At 43.5% G+C, this 13,423-nt stretch overlaps 2 protein-coding genes across 6 annotated transcripts in view; both read left to right on the top strand.

Moving 5' to 3' along the window:
* Window positions 1–5,679: 5,679 nt before the first annotated feature.
* LOC124053495 lies at window positions 5,680–13,296 on the top strand. The gene is made up of 7 exons (XM_046378713.1): window positions 5,680–5,891; window positions 7,964–8,320; window positions 8,443–8,667; window positions 8,779–8,961; window positions 12,092–12,322; window positions 12,644–12,657; window positions 13,243–13,296. The coding sequence occupies exons 1-7, from the start codon at window positions 5,837–5,839 to the stop codon at window positions 13,294–13,296; spliced, it is 1,119 nt and encodes a 372-aa protein (XP_046234669.1). The 5' UTR covers window positions 5,680–5,836.
* LOC124050932 (titin-like) overlaps window positions 8,949–13,423 on the top strand; it is a 226,840-nt gene continuing 222,365 nt past the window's right edge. For all 5 annotated transcript variants that reach the window (XM_046373922.1, XM_046373954.1, XM_046373948.1 and 2 more), the window contains exons 1-4: window positions 8,949–9,090; window positions 11,756–11,980; window positions 12,092–12,424; window positions 12,644–12,871. The gene's annotated coding sequence lies outside the window, so the exon portion shown is untranslated. The remainder of the gene's footprint in view (window positions 9,091–11,755; window positions 11,981–12,091; window positions 12,425–12,643; window positions 12,872–13,423) is intronic.

Raw genomic sequence — 13,423 nt, 5'->3', positions numbered from 1 at the left:
GGTTTGAAATACACGGGGATCCGGTGCTTGCTGAAGATCCTCCTGAGTTTTTCCGATACCCCAGATACATATGGGATGACTATGTTGTTTCTTTTGTTCTGTTTTTCCTCCTCAACCACCTTGGTGGTGTTCTTCCTGGAACCAGCTGCAGTTTTCACAAAGGTCCAACTGGGATAACCACACGTTTTGAGGGCATCCCTCAGGTGTTCATGTTCTTCCCCTTGGGCCTGTGAGCTGGTGGGTACCTTATCAGCTCTGTGTTGCAGAGTTCTGATAACACCAAGTTTGTGTTCCAAAGGGTGGTGTGAGTCGAAAAGGAGGTATTGGTCTGTGTGTGTGGGTTTCCTGTATACCCCAATGTGGAGGCTCCTGTCCTTTTCTATATGGACGTCACAGTCTAAGAAGGGCAAACTATTATCTTTAACATCTTCTCTGGTGAACTTGATGTTCCTGTCCACTGAGTTGATATGTTCAGTAAAGGCTTGCACTTCTTTCGTTTTGATTTTGACCCACGTGTCATCCACATATCTGAACCAGTGGCTCGGTGTTGCTCCCTCAAAGGAGTTCAGGGCCCTGCGTTCCACTTCCTCCATGTATAAGTTGGCCACAATGGGAGATACTGGTGAACCCATGGCACAGCCATGTTTTTGTCTGTAAAATTTGCCATTGAACTGGAAATATGTGGTGTTTAGGCACAAATCCAGGAGTTGGCATATGTGTTCTGGTCTGAGTTTTGTTCTGTCCTGGAGAGAGTCGTCCTGTGTAAGACGCTCTCTTACTGTTTCCAAAGCTTCCATGGTTGGTATACAAGTGAACAGAGAAGTCACGTCGTAGGATACCATGGTTTCATCTGGATCCATTTTTAAGTTCCGGACTTTGTTCACAAATTCAATAGAATTTTGTATATGGTGGGGGGTGTTGCCCACCAAGGGAGCCAGGATGTTTGGCAATGTGGTAGGTGACAAGATTCTATCCCTTGCTTATATGGACTTCCAAAAATCCACAAAGAAGGGGCTCCACTCAGACCCATTGTCAGCAGCATTAACTCGGTCACCTACCACATACCATACCACCCTTTGGAACACAAACTTGGTGTTATCAGAACTCTGCAACACAGAGCTGATAAGGTACCCACCAGCTCACAGGCCCAAGGGGAAGAACATGAACACCTGAGGGATGCCCTCAAAACGTGTGGTTATCCCAGTTGGACCTTTGTGAAAACTGCAGCTGGTTCCAGGAAGAACACCACCAAGGTGGTTGAGGAGGAAAAACAGAACAAAAGAAACAACATAGTCATCCCATATGTATCTGGGGTATCGGAAAAACTCAGGAGGATCTTCAGCAAGCACCGGATCCCCGTGTATTTCAAACCCAGCAACACACTCAGACAGAAACTGGTACATCCCAAAGACAGAACACCACACACTCAAAAAAGCAATCTGGTGTATGCTGTCCAATGCAATGAGGAATGCAAAGACCTCTACATTGGTGAAACTAAACAACCACTACACAAGCGCATGTATCAGCACAGGAGGCCCAACTCCTCAGGCCTAGATTCTGCTGTATACCTACACCTGAAGGAGAAAGCTCACTCCTTTGAGGACAACAATGTCCACATCTTGGACAGAGAGGATAGATGGTTTGAAAGAGGAGTAAAAGAAGCCATCTATGTGAAATTAGAAAAACCATCTCTCAACAGAGGAGGGGGTCTGCGACACCACCTATCTCCAATTTACAATGCTGCCCTTTCATCTCTTCCCAGGAGATTCCACAACTTAGCCTCTAAGGAAAACTGGCATTCACAAAGGACCCCATGTGACTCTAACGACTGTCGTTACAACACAACAGAGCAGTAACAAAGTCGAAACCAACTTTACCATCCCCAACGACTGTCTCAACGACTGTCGTTTGTCACAATGGAACACTAAACGAGCTTATGACACCACTGGTCATGTGAATGCCTCCACAGAGGTTAAATACCTGGGTCTCCACACCAGCTAGTTGGACTAGTCCCAGCCTAGTCAAGCGAGCATGAACTGATGAAGCCTCTTGGATGAGAGGTGAAACGTCTTCAAAGACAAATAACTAAGTCCAGTTGCATTCGATTGAATTTCCTTGAGATAACAGATGATTTGCTGTGGCGACCTCTGCAGGGAATAACTAAAAGGAAAATAAGCATTTTGTGTATAAGCTGTCTTGTGCCTTTAATGCATAAGCACTTAAAACCGCTTTACCATCTTATACACTGTACAGATAAAAGTAACTAACAGCTTCCACTTTTCTGTGAAGGCTTTCCACAACATGTTGGAGTGTTTCTGTGGGAATTTGTGCCCATTCATGCAGTAGAGCATTTGTGAGGTCACACACTGATGTTGGACCAAAAGGCCTGGCTCACAATCTCCGTTCCAGTTCATCCCAAAGGTGTTGGATGGGGTTGAGGTCAGGACTCTGTGTGGGCCAGTCAAGTTCTTCCACACCAAACTCATCCAACCATGTCTTTATGGAGCTTTGCTTTGTGCACTGGGGCACAGTCATGCTGGAATAGAAAAGGGCCTTCAACAAACTGTTGCCACAAAGTTGGAAGCATAGCATTGTCCAAAATGTCTTGGTGTACTGAAGCATACCAAGAAATGCAAAAACAAAACTGAGTTTGTCATCTGTCAATAGCTGCCTGTGGGTGAGCGTGTCTGCGGTTTGTTTTCACATGTGACCACGTGAACAGGAAATGAACGAAGCTCATTAGACAGCCTTTGAAGTACCGCACCTTTCTGTGAATTACTGTTATGAAAATAATCCTGTTCTGTTACATCCTCCTGTGTCACTTTGCAGTCTGTAAAACAGCTTTCCTGCGATTTTTCCTCCGTTTGTCTGAGCAGAGAACGAATGAAAAATGACATTGGCCATGATATGATATGATGTGGCCGTTGACAGCATGCAGAGTTTTATAGCACACTGTATTCCCTTCCAATATATTTATCATCCACTGCAGGTTAAAGTCTCTCGTCTCCTCTCTCAGATGTCACTGAGTGTGAATCTGCTTCTGCAGTTGCATCGGTGCGAAGCTGCAGCGACCTGATGAACATTTCTGCTCAGCTGTCCACTCTGTACAGGAATTGATTCACAGCTGAGAAGGTATTATGGCTTGAGAGCTGACTCGGAGTACACAGGCTTTGTGAAGTATTACTGCAATAGGACGACGTAAGGATCACAGACCTGAGGGAGAGCGACTCGGCCCAGTTCACGTTCAAACACAAGCAAGACAGGAAGTTCGCCTCTTCGCCTGGAGTCACTTTAATGTCACATGAGTTTTCTACCTGAGCGTCCTTCCTACGCCTGATAGAAGAACGGGCAGAAACGCCAGGAGGCAGCTACTCCTTCATATTCAGACTACTCTGACCCTGCAGACAGCTGTTCCTGTGCTGTACGAACAACGATTCTCCTGTTGTGTGAGTGTGTGAGTTTACTCCAGGAGTTCAAACTAAAGACGTCCCACTTCTGACTGTTCAGAAATTTCTGAGAATAACCTTCTCGAAAATGTGACATAAAAAGGAGAATAAAAACTTGTCTGTAAATAGTCTGTTTGCTGAGACGCTTACTTCTGGGAAATAACAAGATCAAGTCGAAGTGTGATGGCGAGAGGCTGCGCAGCGTTCAAGCTCGCCTTCAGTTTGTTCCTTAAACTTAAGAAACTTGCACACACCATAATAGTACTCTGTGGTCAAACCATTCTCACTTCTCCTTTCTGAAATGAACTCAGCACAGAACAAGAAGCTGGAAGACAGAGAGGAACTGAGTTTGCCACCAAAGCCCATTCACTGTGCATGTTATTAACTGAGACCTGAACTGCTGGAACAACCAGGGAAAAGTCGGATGTAAAAGCCAGATGCGGTTTAGTTTTCACAGAGTAGACCGCAGGATGGGAGTGCGGTGTTGGTGTTTAACCACCTGCAGTTGCCTTGAGTGACACGAGCGTTCAGTGATCAGTCCAGACATGGAGAAGTGTAGAAGTGTACGTTCAACACATGCCAATGCAGCAGCACCACCTACCATATTATTAACACTTTGTGTTAGCTGTTAAACCACAGCTTGTAGCTGACGGAAACCATGTACAGGTGTCAGGGAAATTGCTCCCCATTGGGCAGTTCCCCTCAGAGGGTCCACAGAACTGTTTGGTCTGACTGTCTCTGGAACTGTTCCAGCTAATTTAAATTAATATCTTCACTATATCCGTGTTTTTCAGTGTGTTTCCCTCCCTTATCTATGTGTTTTGGTTAAAGTGATATTTTGAATGGCCATCATGAAGTGCCAACATGGACTACATTATTATATTTTGTACACAAAATGTTGTGGTATGAAATATACATGACTTATACTACACCATCATATGGTTTGAACCTGGGATGAATGGCATTTAGCTCTTTTATGGAAAAATGGTTCAAACTTTTGCACATTTGCCTCCACTGTGAGCATCCAGCTTACTGTTTCCACGTGCAATGCAAAGCGTTGGATACAGTGGTGTAAAGCACGCCACCACTGGTCTCCAGAGCAGTGGAGACATGTTCTCTGGAGTGACGAATCACGCTTCTCCATCTGACAAACTAATGGGTCTGGGTTTGGCGGTTTCTAAGAGAACAGTCCTTGTCTGACTGCATTGTGCCAAGTGTGAAGTTTGGTGGAGGGGGGATTATGATGTGGGGCTGTTTATCAGGAGCTGGGCTTGGCCCCTTAGCTCCAGTGAAAGGAGCTCTGAATGCTTCACCATACCAAGACATTTTGGACAATGCTATACTTCCAACCTTGCGGGACCAGTTTGTGGGGTGACCCCTTCCTGTTCCAGCATGACTGTGCCCCAGTGCACAAAGCAAAGCTCCATAAAGACATGGATGAGTGAGTTTGGTGTGGAAGAACTTGACTGGCCTGCACAGAGCCCTGACCTCTAATCCAACTGAACACCTTTGGAATGAATTACAGCGAAGACTGTGAGCCAGGCCTTCTCGTCCAACATCAGTGTCTGAGCTCACAAATGTGCTTCTGGAAGAATGGTCAAACATTGCCATGAACACACTCCTAAACCTTGTGGAAAGCATGAATAAAGCATGCTATCTTAAATTACCACTGTGGCAAGAGCAGCCTCAAGCCATCAGCTTGACTTCCTGGGTAACCTGGGTGCTTTGTTCTATGGCTGTTTTGCACTGCAGTGCAAAGTCCTTTCCAAACTTTATGGTGCTGTTTCTCCTGAATAACTAACTGTGCCACCTGGCTCCAGTAATGATTGATACTCTCTCGACAAGAGTGAACAGAAGAAAACAAATGTGTTTTTATCAGAGCCTCGCTTTCAGTATTAGGAAAAAAATATTTCCAGACCACAGTGATTTGTGTACATTATATATATTCATGGCCGAGTTATCACCAGGACCAAATAAATTGGACCTGATTGTTTCATGTCTTGCTTTTGTGACTAAAATTCACAAAGAAATGTGTTAAGACACTCTAAAAGGTCACAAAATGACTCTTTTTGTAATTTCCATGAACTTCATCTCAAGAAGTTCATATCTCTTTTACATAGTAGCAGTAAGAACCATTTCTTCATTTCAACTTGGGGATTTACAGGCATTTGTCTCTTCATGCATATTAATAACATAAAGAGGAAGGAAGCCAGAGCAACTTTTAACACTTCAATGTCTGTTTAACTGCACCAACCACAGAAAGACAAGCTGTCTTCTGTGACCACATCCCCTTTTTCTGATGAAACAATGTTTACTGTGTTAAACTGACATACAGTAGTTGTCATGTATGTGATCGACGTGGTGATCTAACAGCAGGGTGAGGAGAAGCTATGGGTTTAAAGGCAGCATTGAGTGGATTTGTCGTCTTCCTGCTCTCTGTACAAGGTACCGTAATCCACGTTTATATCTAAGAAGTGGGCAAACTTCAGAAAGTGAGAGGACGATTGATGGGTTTTTAGTTGATAAAAGGTTTTGACGTGTACTTTTATACAAGCTATCGAGATCTCTGCAACACCAGACGCTCACGTCTCCTTATTTAAATCGAACTCTTTACAGGACGATGACAGAGAGTCGTATCTGTTGTTTAAACCAAGGGCATCTCTGTACACCTTAAACTTTATAAAATGAGGTATCGTGCACATTAAAGATGGTAAAACTGTGTTTATGTGGATGGGAATGGTAGCTGTACATTAACAAAGAATAATCTTCTAAACAGCTTGTTGAATAAATTTCATACCTCTGTGGAACTTCCTACGTCATCATGCTGTCCGCTTCAGCTTTAGCTTTAGCTTTAGCCAGTGTGGACACGTCAGAGTGAAGTCAGAGGCTGTTAACTTTATGACAGCATAATTAATATGGGAATACAAGTAATATAACATTTAGACAGTATTGTGTCTTATGTTTCTCATGTCCTTATTGACAATAGGTCAACTTACTGTAATGTGAAAGGTTACCAATGAAGCCACGGGGAATGAAAACCTGACTGTGCATTTCCCCTCAGCTATACAGAGCGTTTAATGTGTTTCAACTCATTATTTTGATTTTTTGACCCATAATCTTAGTGTTGTATTTCACTCTGAGTCAGGAAGTGAAGTATACAGTGACAGTCGGGTGGTCATGATGTTAGTGCAGTCATGTGCTTCAGTGAACTTGAGGTCTTACAAACCTGAAAATCTTGTGTAATGTGATGCAGTCTGTAGATGATGATAAATCGCATCCAAACAGCAGCTCCTGGGGCTCCACTCAACAACCTTTGTGGTCTGGGGTTACCAACAAAATACGGCTTCAGGGTTTTCAAAGGCACAGACTATCTATCCATCCATCAATTTTCCATACCCACTTCATCCATCAGGGGAGCTGGAGCCTGTCCCAGCTGACTACAGGCGAGAGGTCGGCTACAGCTCGGACTGGTCGAAGTCAGTCGCAGGGCCGACAGGCAAAGACAGACACACACACTGAGGGGCGAGCCGGTTAAGCTAATACACATGTTTTTAGGACAGTGAGAGGAAGACAGATTACCCAGAGAAAACCCACACAGGCACAGGAAGAACATGCAAACTCCACACAGGAGGGCCCAGACCAGAACTGCAACCTGAAACCCCCTCACTGTGAGGTAACAGTGCTAACCACTGCACCACAGCGACGCCTCACTCCTTTGACGAGAGTAAAAGAATAGGACTCGGGATGTTATTTTTGAAATATCCAACCAACTCCTGCATTTCTTATGAAAGCTAATATCAAAAAGGCAAACGACTCACAAACTGGTTGATTCTAGCGGGCAGGGCTGTGCCACCTGAGGTGGATGCTGCAGCTGTCGACCATCATAAGCAGAGGACCCAGAGTTGCCAACGCCTCACTGATCTGTATCTTCCTTTGCCGTTTCCATTCACACACTCTGCAGCAGCCTGACCACAGAAAGTCAAGCAAGCAGAAAAGCAGACTCTTGTTGTTCCCCTCACACCCTAATGTTCAACCACTGGCTATTTTTATCCTGTGCAGAAAGTACTGTGTTAAAAGTTCCCTCTTTCAATATGTTGCTGTTCCCTCACTGCACCCACCATATGATGTCCTGCCTCTGTGCTCTTCAGGTCATGTGTACATACTTCACTGTTCATATTGTTGATTTCTCCTTTTCTCTGCTGACTTTACCTGATCTAATATGCACACTTTTTTAAAAAACAGACATTAGAAATTATGAGAAAACATGTGTTATATAATAAGTCATGAGCTTAGATCAAGTTAAGATGAAACAGTAAAACAGTTTGAGTGTTTCAAAGTTCGCCAACATTCCTCATGTTGGGGCTACAAGACTGTCTTTGTCTCACCCTGATTTAAAGTGAGACGGCATGAGAACAAAGTTGGTTTTAGAAAGTGAAGCTCCTCTGCTACGAAGGAAAGTCTTCCTCCTTATGTTGTTTTGAGTCTGATTGTGACTCCTGATGTGCTCTGTGTTACAGTGGTACAGGGTCAGGATGGCTGGGCAGTGACTTACACTCCTACTGAGATCTGTGCCTCAAGAGGATCAACAGTGGACATGAGATGCACCTACAAATACCCATCCAGGATGAATTACCATTATATCATCATTGAGAGAACATTCTGGTTTGCTCGACAGGATGGAAATGGACCTGTGGATCTGAAAACAGACCCACAGTATTCAGGTCGTGTGGATGTTCAGTGTGGTGACAACGACTGCACTCTGAGAATCACAGACCTGAGAGAGAGCGACTCAGCTGAGTACAAGTTCAGGTTCATAACAAACCAACCTGGTGGCAGATATTCTGGATTACCTGGAGTCACTTTGTCTGTCACAGGTGACATTTTCATTCATATGTTAATTATTTCCAAATATTCAACATCTAGAAAACAGTGATATAAATGTGTTGTGTGTGTTCACAGTTTTGTCTAAACTAACTCTCCTGTTTCTTCTTCACAGATCCAGATCTGCAGGTGCAGGTGAGAACATATTCATATTCTACCTGGGCTGAGCTGACGTGTCACAGCAGTTGTCGTCTACCTGCTCGTCCTTCCTTCGTCTGGTACAAAAATGGAGAGAAAATTGAGACACAAACATCTTCTTCTTATTCAGAACACTTTGGTTATGCAGACAGTTATTCCTGTGCTGTAGCAGGACATGAGGATTCCCCCTCTCCTCCAGTGTGTGAGTGTCCTATAAAGTCTTCACTAACACACTAGTGGACCCTTATGACTCCATGTGTTTTAATATGGAGACCCTCATTGTGACTGTTCACACAATTGTTTTATCTTTCAGGTGTTCGTGGTCAATCCTGCAACAAAGTGACGTACGCTCACAGACGCATCTGTGCCTTCAAAGGCTCATCAGTGGACATTTCTTGCACTTACAACAGTTACGAAACTATCAGGTCTAAATACTGGTTCAGTCCTGGACGTAGTCCCTTACAGTATTCAGACCGTGTTCAGGTCCTTGATGAAGGTGGACGACGCTCCACTCTGAGAATCAGTGACCTGAGAGAGAGCGACTCAGCTGAGTATCGCTTCACATTCACAGCAGGAAGCTTTGAATGGGGGAGGAGTTTACCTGCTACAACTCTGACTGTCACAGGTACTGATGAACTCAAAGTGATGTAATGCAGATGCTTTCAGCTGTTGCTTGTCATTTGTTCTACCTTCAGCCTGGTCTTCAGTAAGTAAAAAGCAGGCTCTGTGGGGTTGAGATCAGGGGACTGACTTTGCCAGTCAAGAATATCCCATTTATTTGCCTTTAGAAAGTCTTGGCTTGCCTTTGCTGTATGTTTTGGGTCATTATCCACCTGAAATATGAACCAGCGTCCTTTCAGTTTTCATCATTTGGCACAATCTGAGCAGAGTACAGCCCTAAACACCTCATAATTCATCCTGCTACTTTTATCAGCAGTCAGGTCATCAATGAACACCAGTGACCAAGTTCCACTGGCAGCCATACATGCCCATGCCATGACCCTGCCTTCTTCTGAAGCGTCTGCATTTACATTAACAAAGCCGTCGTTTTCTTGACTGTAAACTTTGACAATAACACACCTACCTCATCAAGAGGGTTCTAGACTTGACTGAGAGGGGAGCAGCACGAGCGCTTGGAAAAAAAAAATCTGCACCGCTCCATGGTTTTCTATTCTTTGTGATATCACCGTGTGGAGAATCTGCAAATTGGCGCCCCCTGCAGCTGCAGGTGCACCTGCTTGCTGAGAAGGTGCCATGCACTCAAGCTGTGTGTGAGAAAGGTAAAGGGGAGGGGGGCGGGGACAGGTCACCTCTGGGTCTCTCCCAGATTGAACGGGCAGGAGGGAATCCACTGTATAAAATGGGTAAAATCAGTCACACCTTGACTTTCTTCCATAAAACGCACATTTCATTCATAATACTGTGAATGCAGGCCTATAACTCCTGCACGTTTTTGTTTTTCTGAATTGTGTGAAATGGCCAAATAAAAACAGGTCATACAAAATGATTATGTGGTCACCAAGGTGAATTGGTTTAGTCTTGACTCCTGGTCCTGAGTGACAGCGCTGGGAAATTTGTTTGTTGAGCGCTGAGTAAACACAGAGATGGACAGAAAAAGGTCAAAGCCATCAGGTGCCCAATTTAGGAAAAAATGTAAGGAAGGAGAGGAGAAATGAGCAAAAGATGAAGGTTTGCTCTGTTCTCTCTGTATGATTACAGTATCCATGTCATGAATGAAGGGCTAATGTTCACTGGTGCTATATGTGTTTGTTAGCCTTCTCGCTATGATGCTTGCTGTGCTTATACAACAGTAATTCATCTTAACAAACAGCAGATCTAATTTCACCATAAGGTTGTGCTTTGCAACAAAACTGTTACAGGTTCAGTTATTATTTATTTCCATCACGTTGGGTCCTGCAATTAGTCAACAGAATTTTCATGTATGTAGGTAGTTTCAAAGATGAACATTTGCTATTTGCTACAACTCTGTTTTGTGACAAACATAGTTTAACCAGTCATGACTCAAAGTGTGCCAAGCATAGAATTGGAGGATTGGAGAATTGGATTTTGCATCAAGGAAGGCCGGAAAGGTCAGGGTTTAGTTTTAGTTTGTGTTTTCTGTTCTTAGTGCAGTAGTGTAATGAATAGATTTTCTTTAGTGTGTTGATTGTGTGATGAAGGATTTGTGTTATTTAGAATATTTATTCAATATTTCATTTGTATATTATTCTTAATATTTTATATCATTGTTTGTTTTATAGGGATAGGCTCCAGCCCCCCTTCAACCCTGAAAGATAAGCGGTATAGAAAATGGATGGATGGATGGATGTTTGTTTGTTTGTTTTATATATCTGATTGTATATATTTTTGCCACATTTATGTATATAGGGTATATGTTTTTAACTTCTGATAACTTATAGTGTTTTATGCAGAATTGTGTTGTCATTTTTTTTCCTGTTGTAATTGCAATAGAGTGTGAGTGTGTGTGTGTGTGTGTGTGTGTGTGTGGGGGGGGGGGGGGCTCGGAGGGGATCTCGCCCGGGGAGTAATTCAATGTTGAACCACCACTGGGGCTGAGATCAGGGGACTGACTTTTGCCTGACACACCTACCTCATCAAGAGGGTTCTAGACTTGGCTAGATGTTGTGAAGGGTTTTTCTTCACCAGTGACAGAATTCGGTCATCCACTTCAGTTGTCCTCTGTGGTCTTGCAGGCCTTTTGGTGTTGCTGAACTTGCCAGTTAATTTTTGTTATTTTTTTAAGAATGTTCCAGACTGTTGTTTTGGACGCTTCCAATGTTTTTGCTATTTCTCTGATGGGTTTATCTTGTTGTTTGTGCCTAACGATGGCCTCCTTCACTTGCATAGACACCTCATGTTGAGTGTTCCAGTGAACACCTGACAAATGCAAATGTAACACTCAGAACCAACTCCAGACCTTCATCGGATTGATTTGTTATGGACTAATGAGGAAACAGGCCATACCTGGCTATGAAACTGCTTGTCAGCCGTTTGTCCCATCATTTATGAGCCATCAAAAATGCCGATGGGTGTATCAAAATGGCTGTAATTTTTAAATGGATAATGCCACACTATTGTCAAACCCCTTGAATTTAAGGTGAAAGTTTTCATGTTGTTCACATCCTGCGTGTTTCATCACAGACTCAGTCTGGTGGTGTACAGAGACCAAATACCAAAAGACTTAAGCGTGCCCCATTTATGTGGACCTTCTTGTAAATGTGTGTGTTCACAGTTTTGTCTGAACTGACTCTCCTGTTTCTTCTTCACAGATCCAGATCTGCAGGTGCAGGTGAGAACATATTCATATTCTACCTGGGCTGAGCTGACGTGTCACAGCAGTTGTCGTCTACCTGCTCGTCCTTCCTTCGTCTGGTACAAAAATGGAGAGAAAATTGAGACACAAACATCTTCTTCTTATTCAGGATACTTTGGTTATGCAGACAGTTATTCCTGTGCTGTAGCAGGACATGAGGATTCCCCCTCTCCTCCAGTGTGTGAGTGTCCTATAAAGTCTTCACTAACACACTAGTGGACCCTTATGACTCCATGTGTTTTAATATGGAGACCCTCATTGTGACTGTTCACACAATTGTTTTATCTTTCAGGTGTTCGTGGTCAATCCTGCAACAAAGTGACGTACGCTCACAGACGCATCTGTGCCTTCAAAGGCTCATCAGTGGACATTTCGTGCACTTACAACAGTTATGAAAGTATCAGGTCTACATTCTGGTTCAGTCCTGGACGTAGTCTCCAGTGGCAGAGTCCCTCACAGGTGGACTCTCAGCATCGTGTTCAGGTCCTTGATGAAGGTGGAGGACGCTCCACTCTGAGAATCAGTGACCTGAGAGAGAGCGACTCAGCTGAGTATCGCTTCACATTCACAGCAGGAAGCTTTGAATGGGGGAGGAGTTTACCTGCTACAACTCTGACTGTCACAGGTACTGATGAACTCAAAGTGATGTAAACACACCAACACAGGACATTTAAAGTCACAGAACATGTCAGGAATGATCCATCATCATGAGTTTGTGTACTTCCTGTTGTGCAGTACTACTACTTATAGAAAGTGTAACTGCTGTGTTGACATGTATGTACATCTACCATGGATTTCTTTCAGAGCCAGTGATTGTAATCTTGTTTAATGTTCTCATATCCAGATGTGCAGGTTCAGGTGAGCAGAATATCAGTCAGTCAGTCTTATACTGAGGCAGAGCTGAAGTGTCACAGCAGCTGCAGTCCAGCAGCTCGTCTTTCCTACGTCTGGTTCAGGAATGGAACGAAAATCTCAGGGGTGGAAACGTCTTCTTATAAAGATGGCTTTTATGTGGGAGACGTCGTCTCTTGTGCTCTGAAAGGACATGAGGATTACGTCTCTGCCTCAGTGTGTGAGTTTACTCCACTGTGTCAGGACAACAAACACAGACACACACAAAGAATTATTTCTAAAACATTATGACACAAACACCAAACTAAAGTGCTAAAGTATGAGGTCCATAAGAAAAACAATATTTAGATATATGTTGTAATACAGTATTTGAATTCTTTTGAATTTGATGCCTGTAACACGTTTCCAACAAGTTGGTTTGTTGGCAAAGAAAGACTTCCTTGTAACTGTAACTTAAATGAGAGGCCTGTCAGGACAGACAGACTGAGCAAACAGGACCTGGACACTGCCAGCATGTATAGAGAAGAATGTGTGGAGTTGTTGACAATAACAAATTATTAACGGCTTGTTATGGTCACTTCTCACCATCAGGAGTCCAAACAAAGACAGATCCAGGAACAGAACTCTGGACAGCCGCAGGGATAAATACAAATAAACTCAGAGAAAGACATTTAAATTAAAATAGTCAGTGGTCTGATAACATGTTGTCAACTTTGACTAATGCATGTTCATATGTTCTCCAGATGGTCCAAAGCTTCCCTCTGTGTCAGTG

Source organism: Scatophagus argus, chromosome 2 (genome assembly GCF_020382885.2).
Source record: "Scatophagus argus isolate fScaArg1 chromosome 2, fScaArg1.pri, whole genome shotgun sequence".
In the NCBI taxonomy this organism is placed as follows: domain Eukaryota; kingdom Metazoa; phylum Chordata; class Actinopteri; family Scatophagidae; genus Scatophagus; species Scatophagus argus.
The sequence above is the reverse complement of the archived record's forward strand: the minus strand, read 5'-3'. Positions and strand labels throughout refer to the sequence as shown.

Bases quoted from the DNA above. Each gene is read 5' to 3' on its own strand.
- LOC124053495 (XM_046378713.1), top strand. From the start codon at position 5,837: ATGGGTTTAAAGGCAGCATTGAGTGGATTTGTCGTCTTCCTGCTCTCT. The intron at 8,321-8,442 runs GTGACATTTTCA...TCTTCTTCACAG, and splicing joins AGTCACTTTGTCTGTCACAG to ATCCAGATCTGCAGGTGCAG. The intron at 8,962-12,091 runs GTGGACGACGCT...TTTATCTTTCAG, and splicing joins TGTTCAGGTCCTTGATGAAG to GTGTTCGTGGTCAATCCTGC.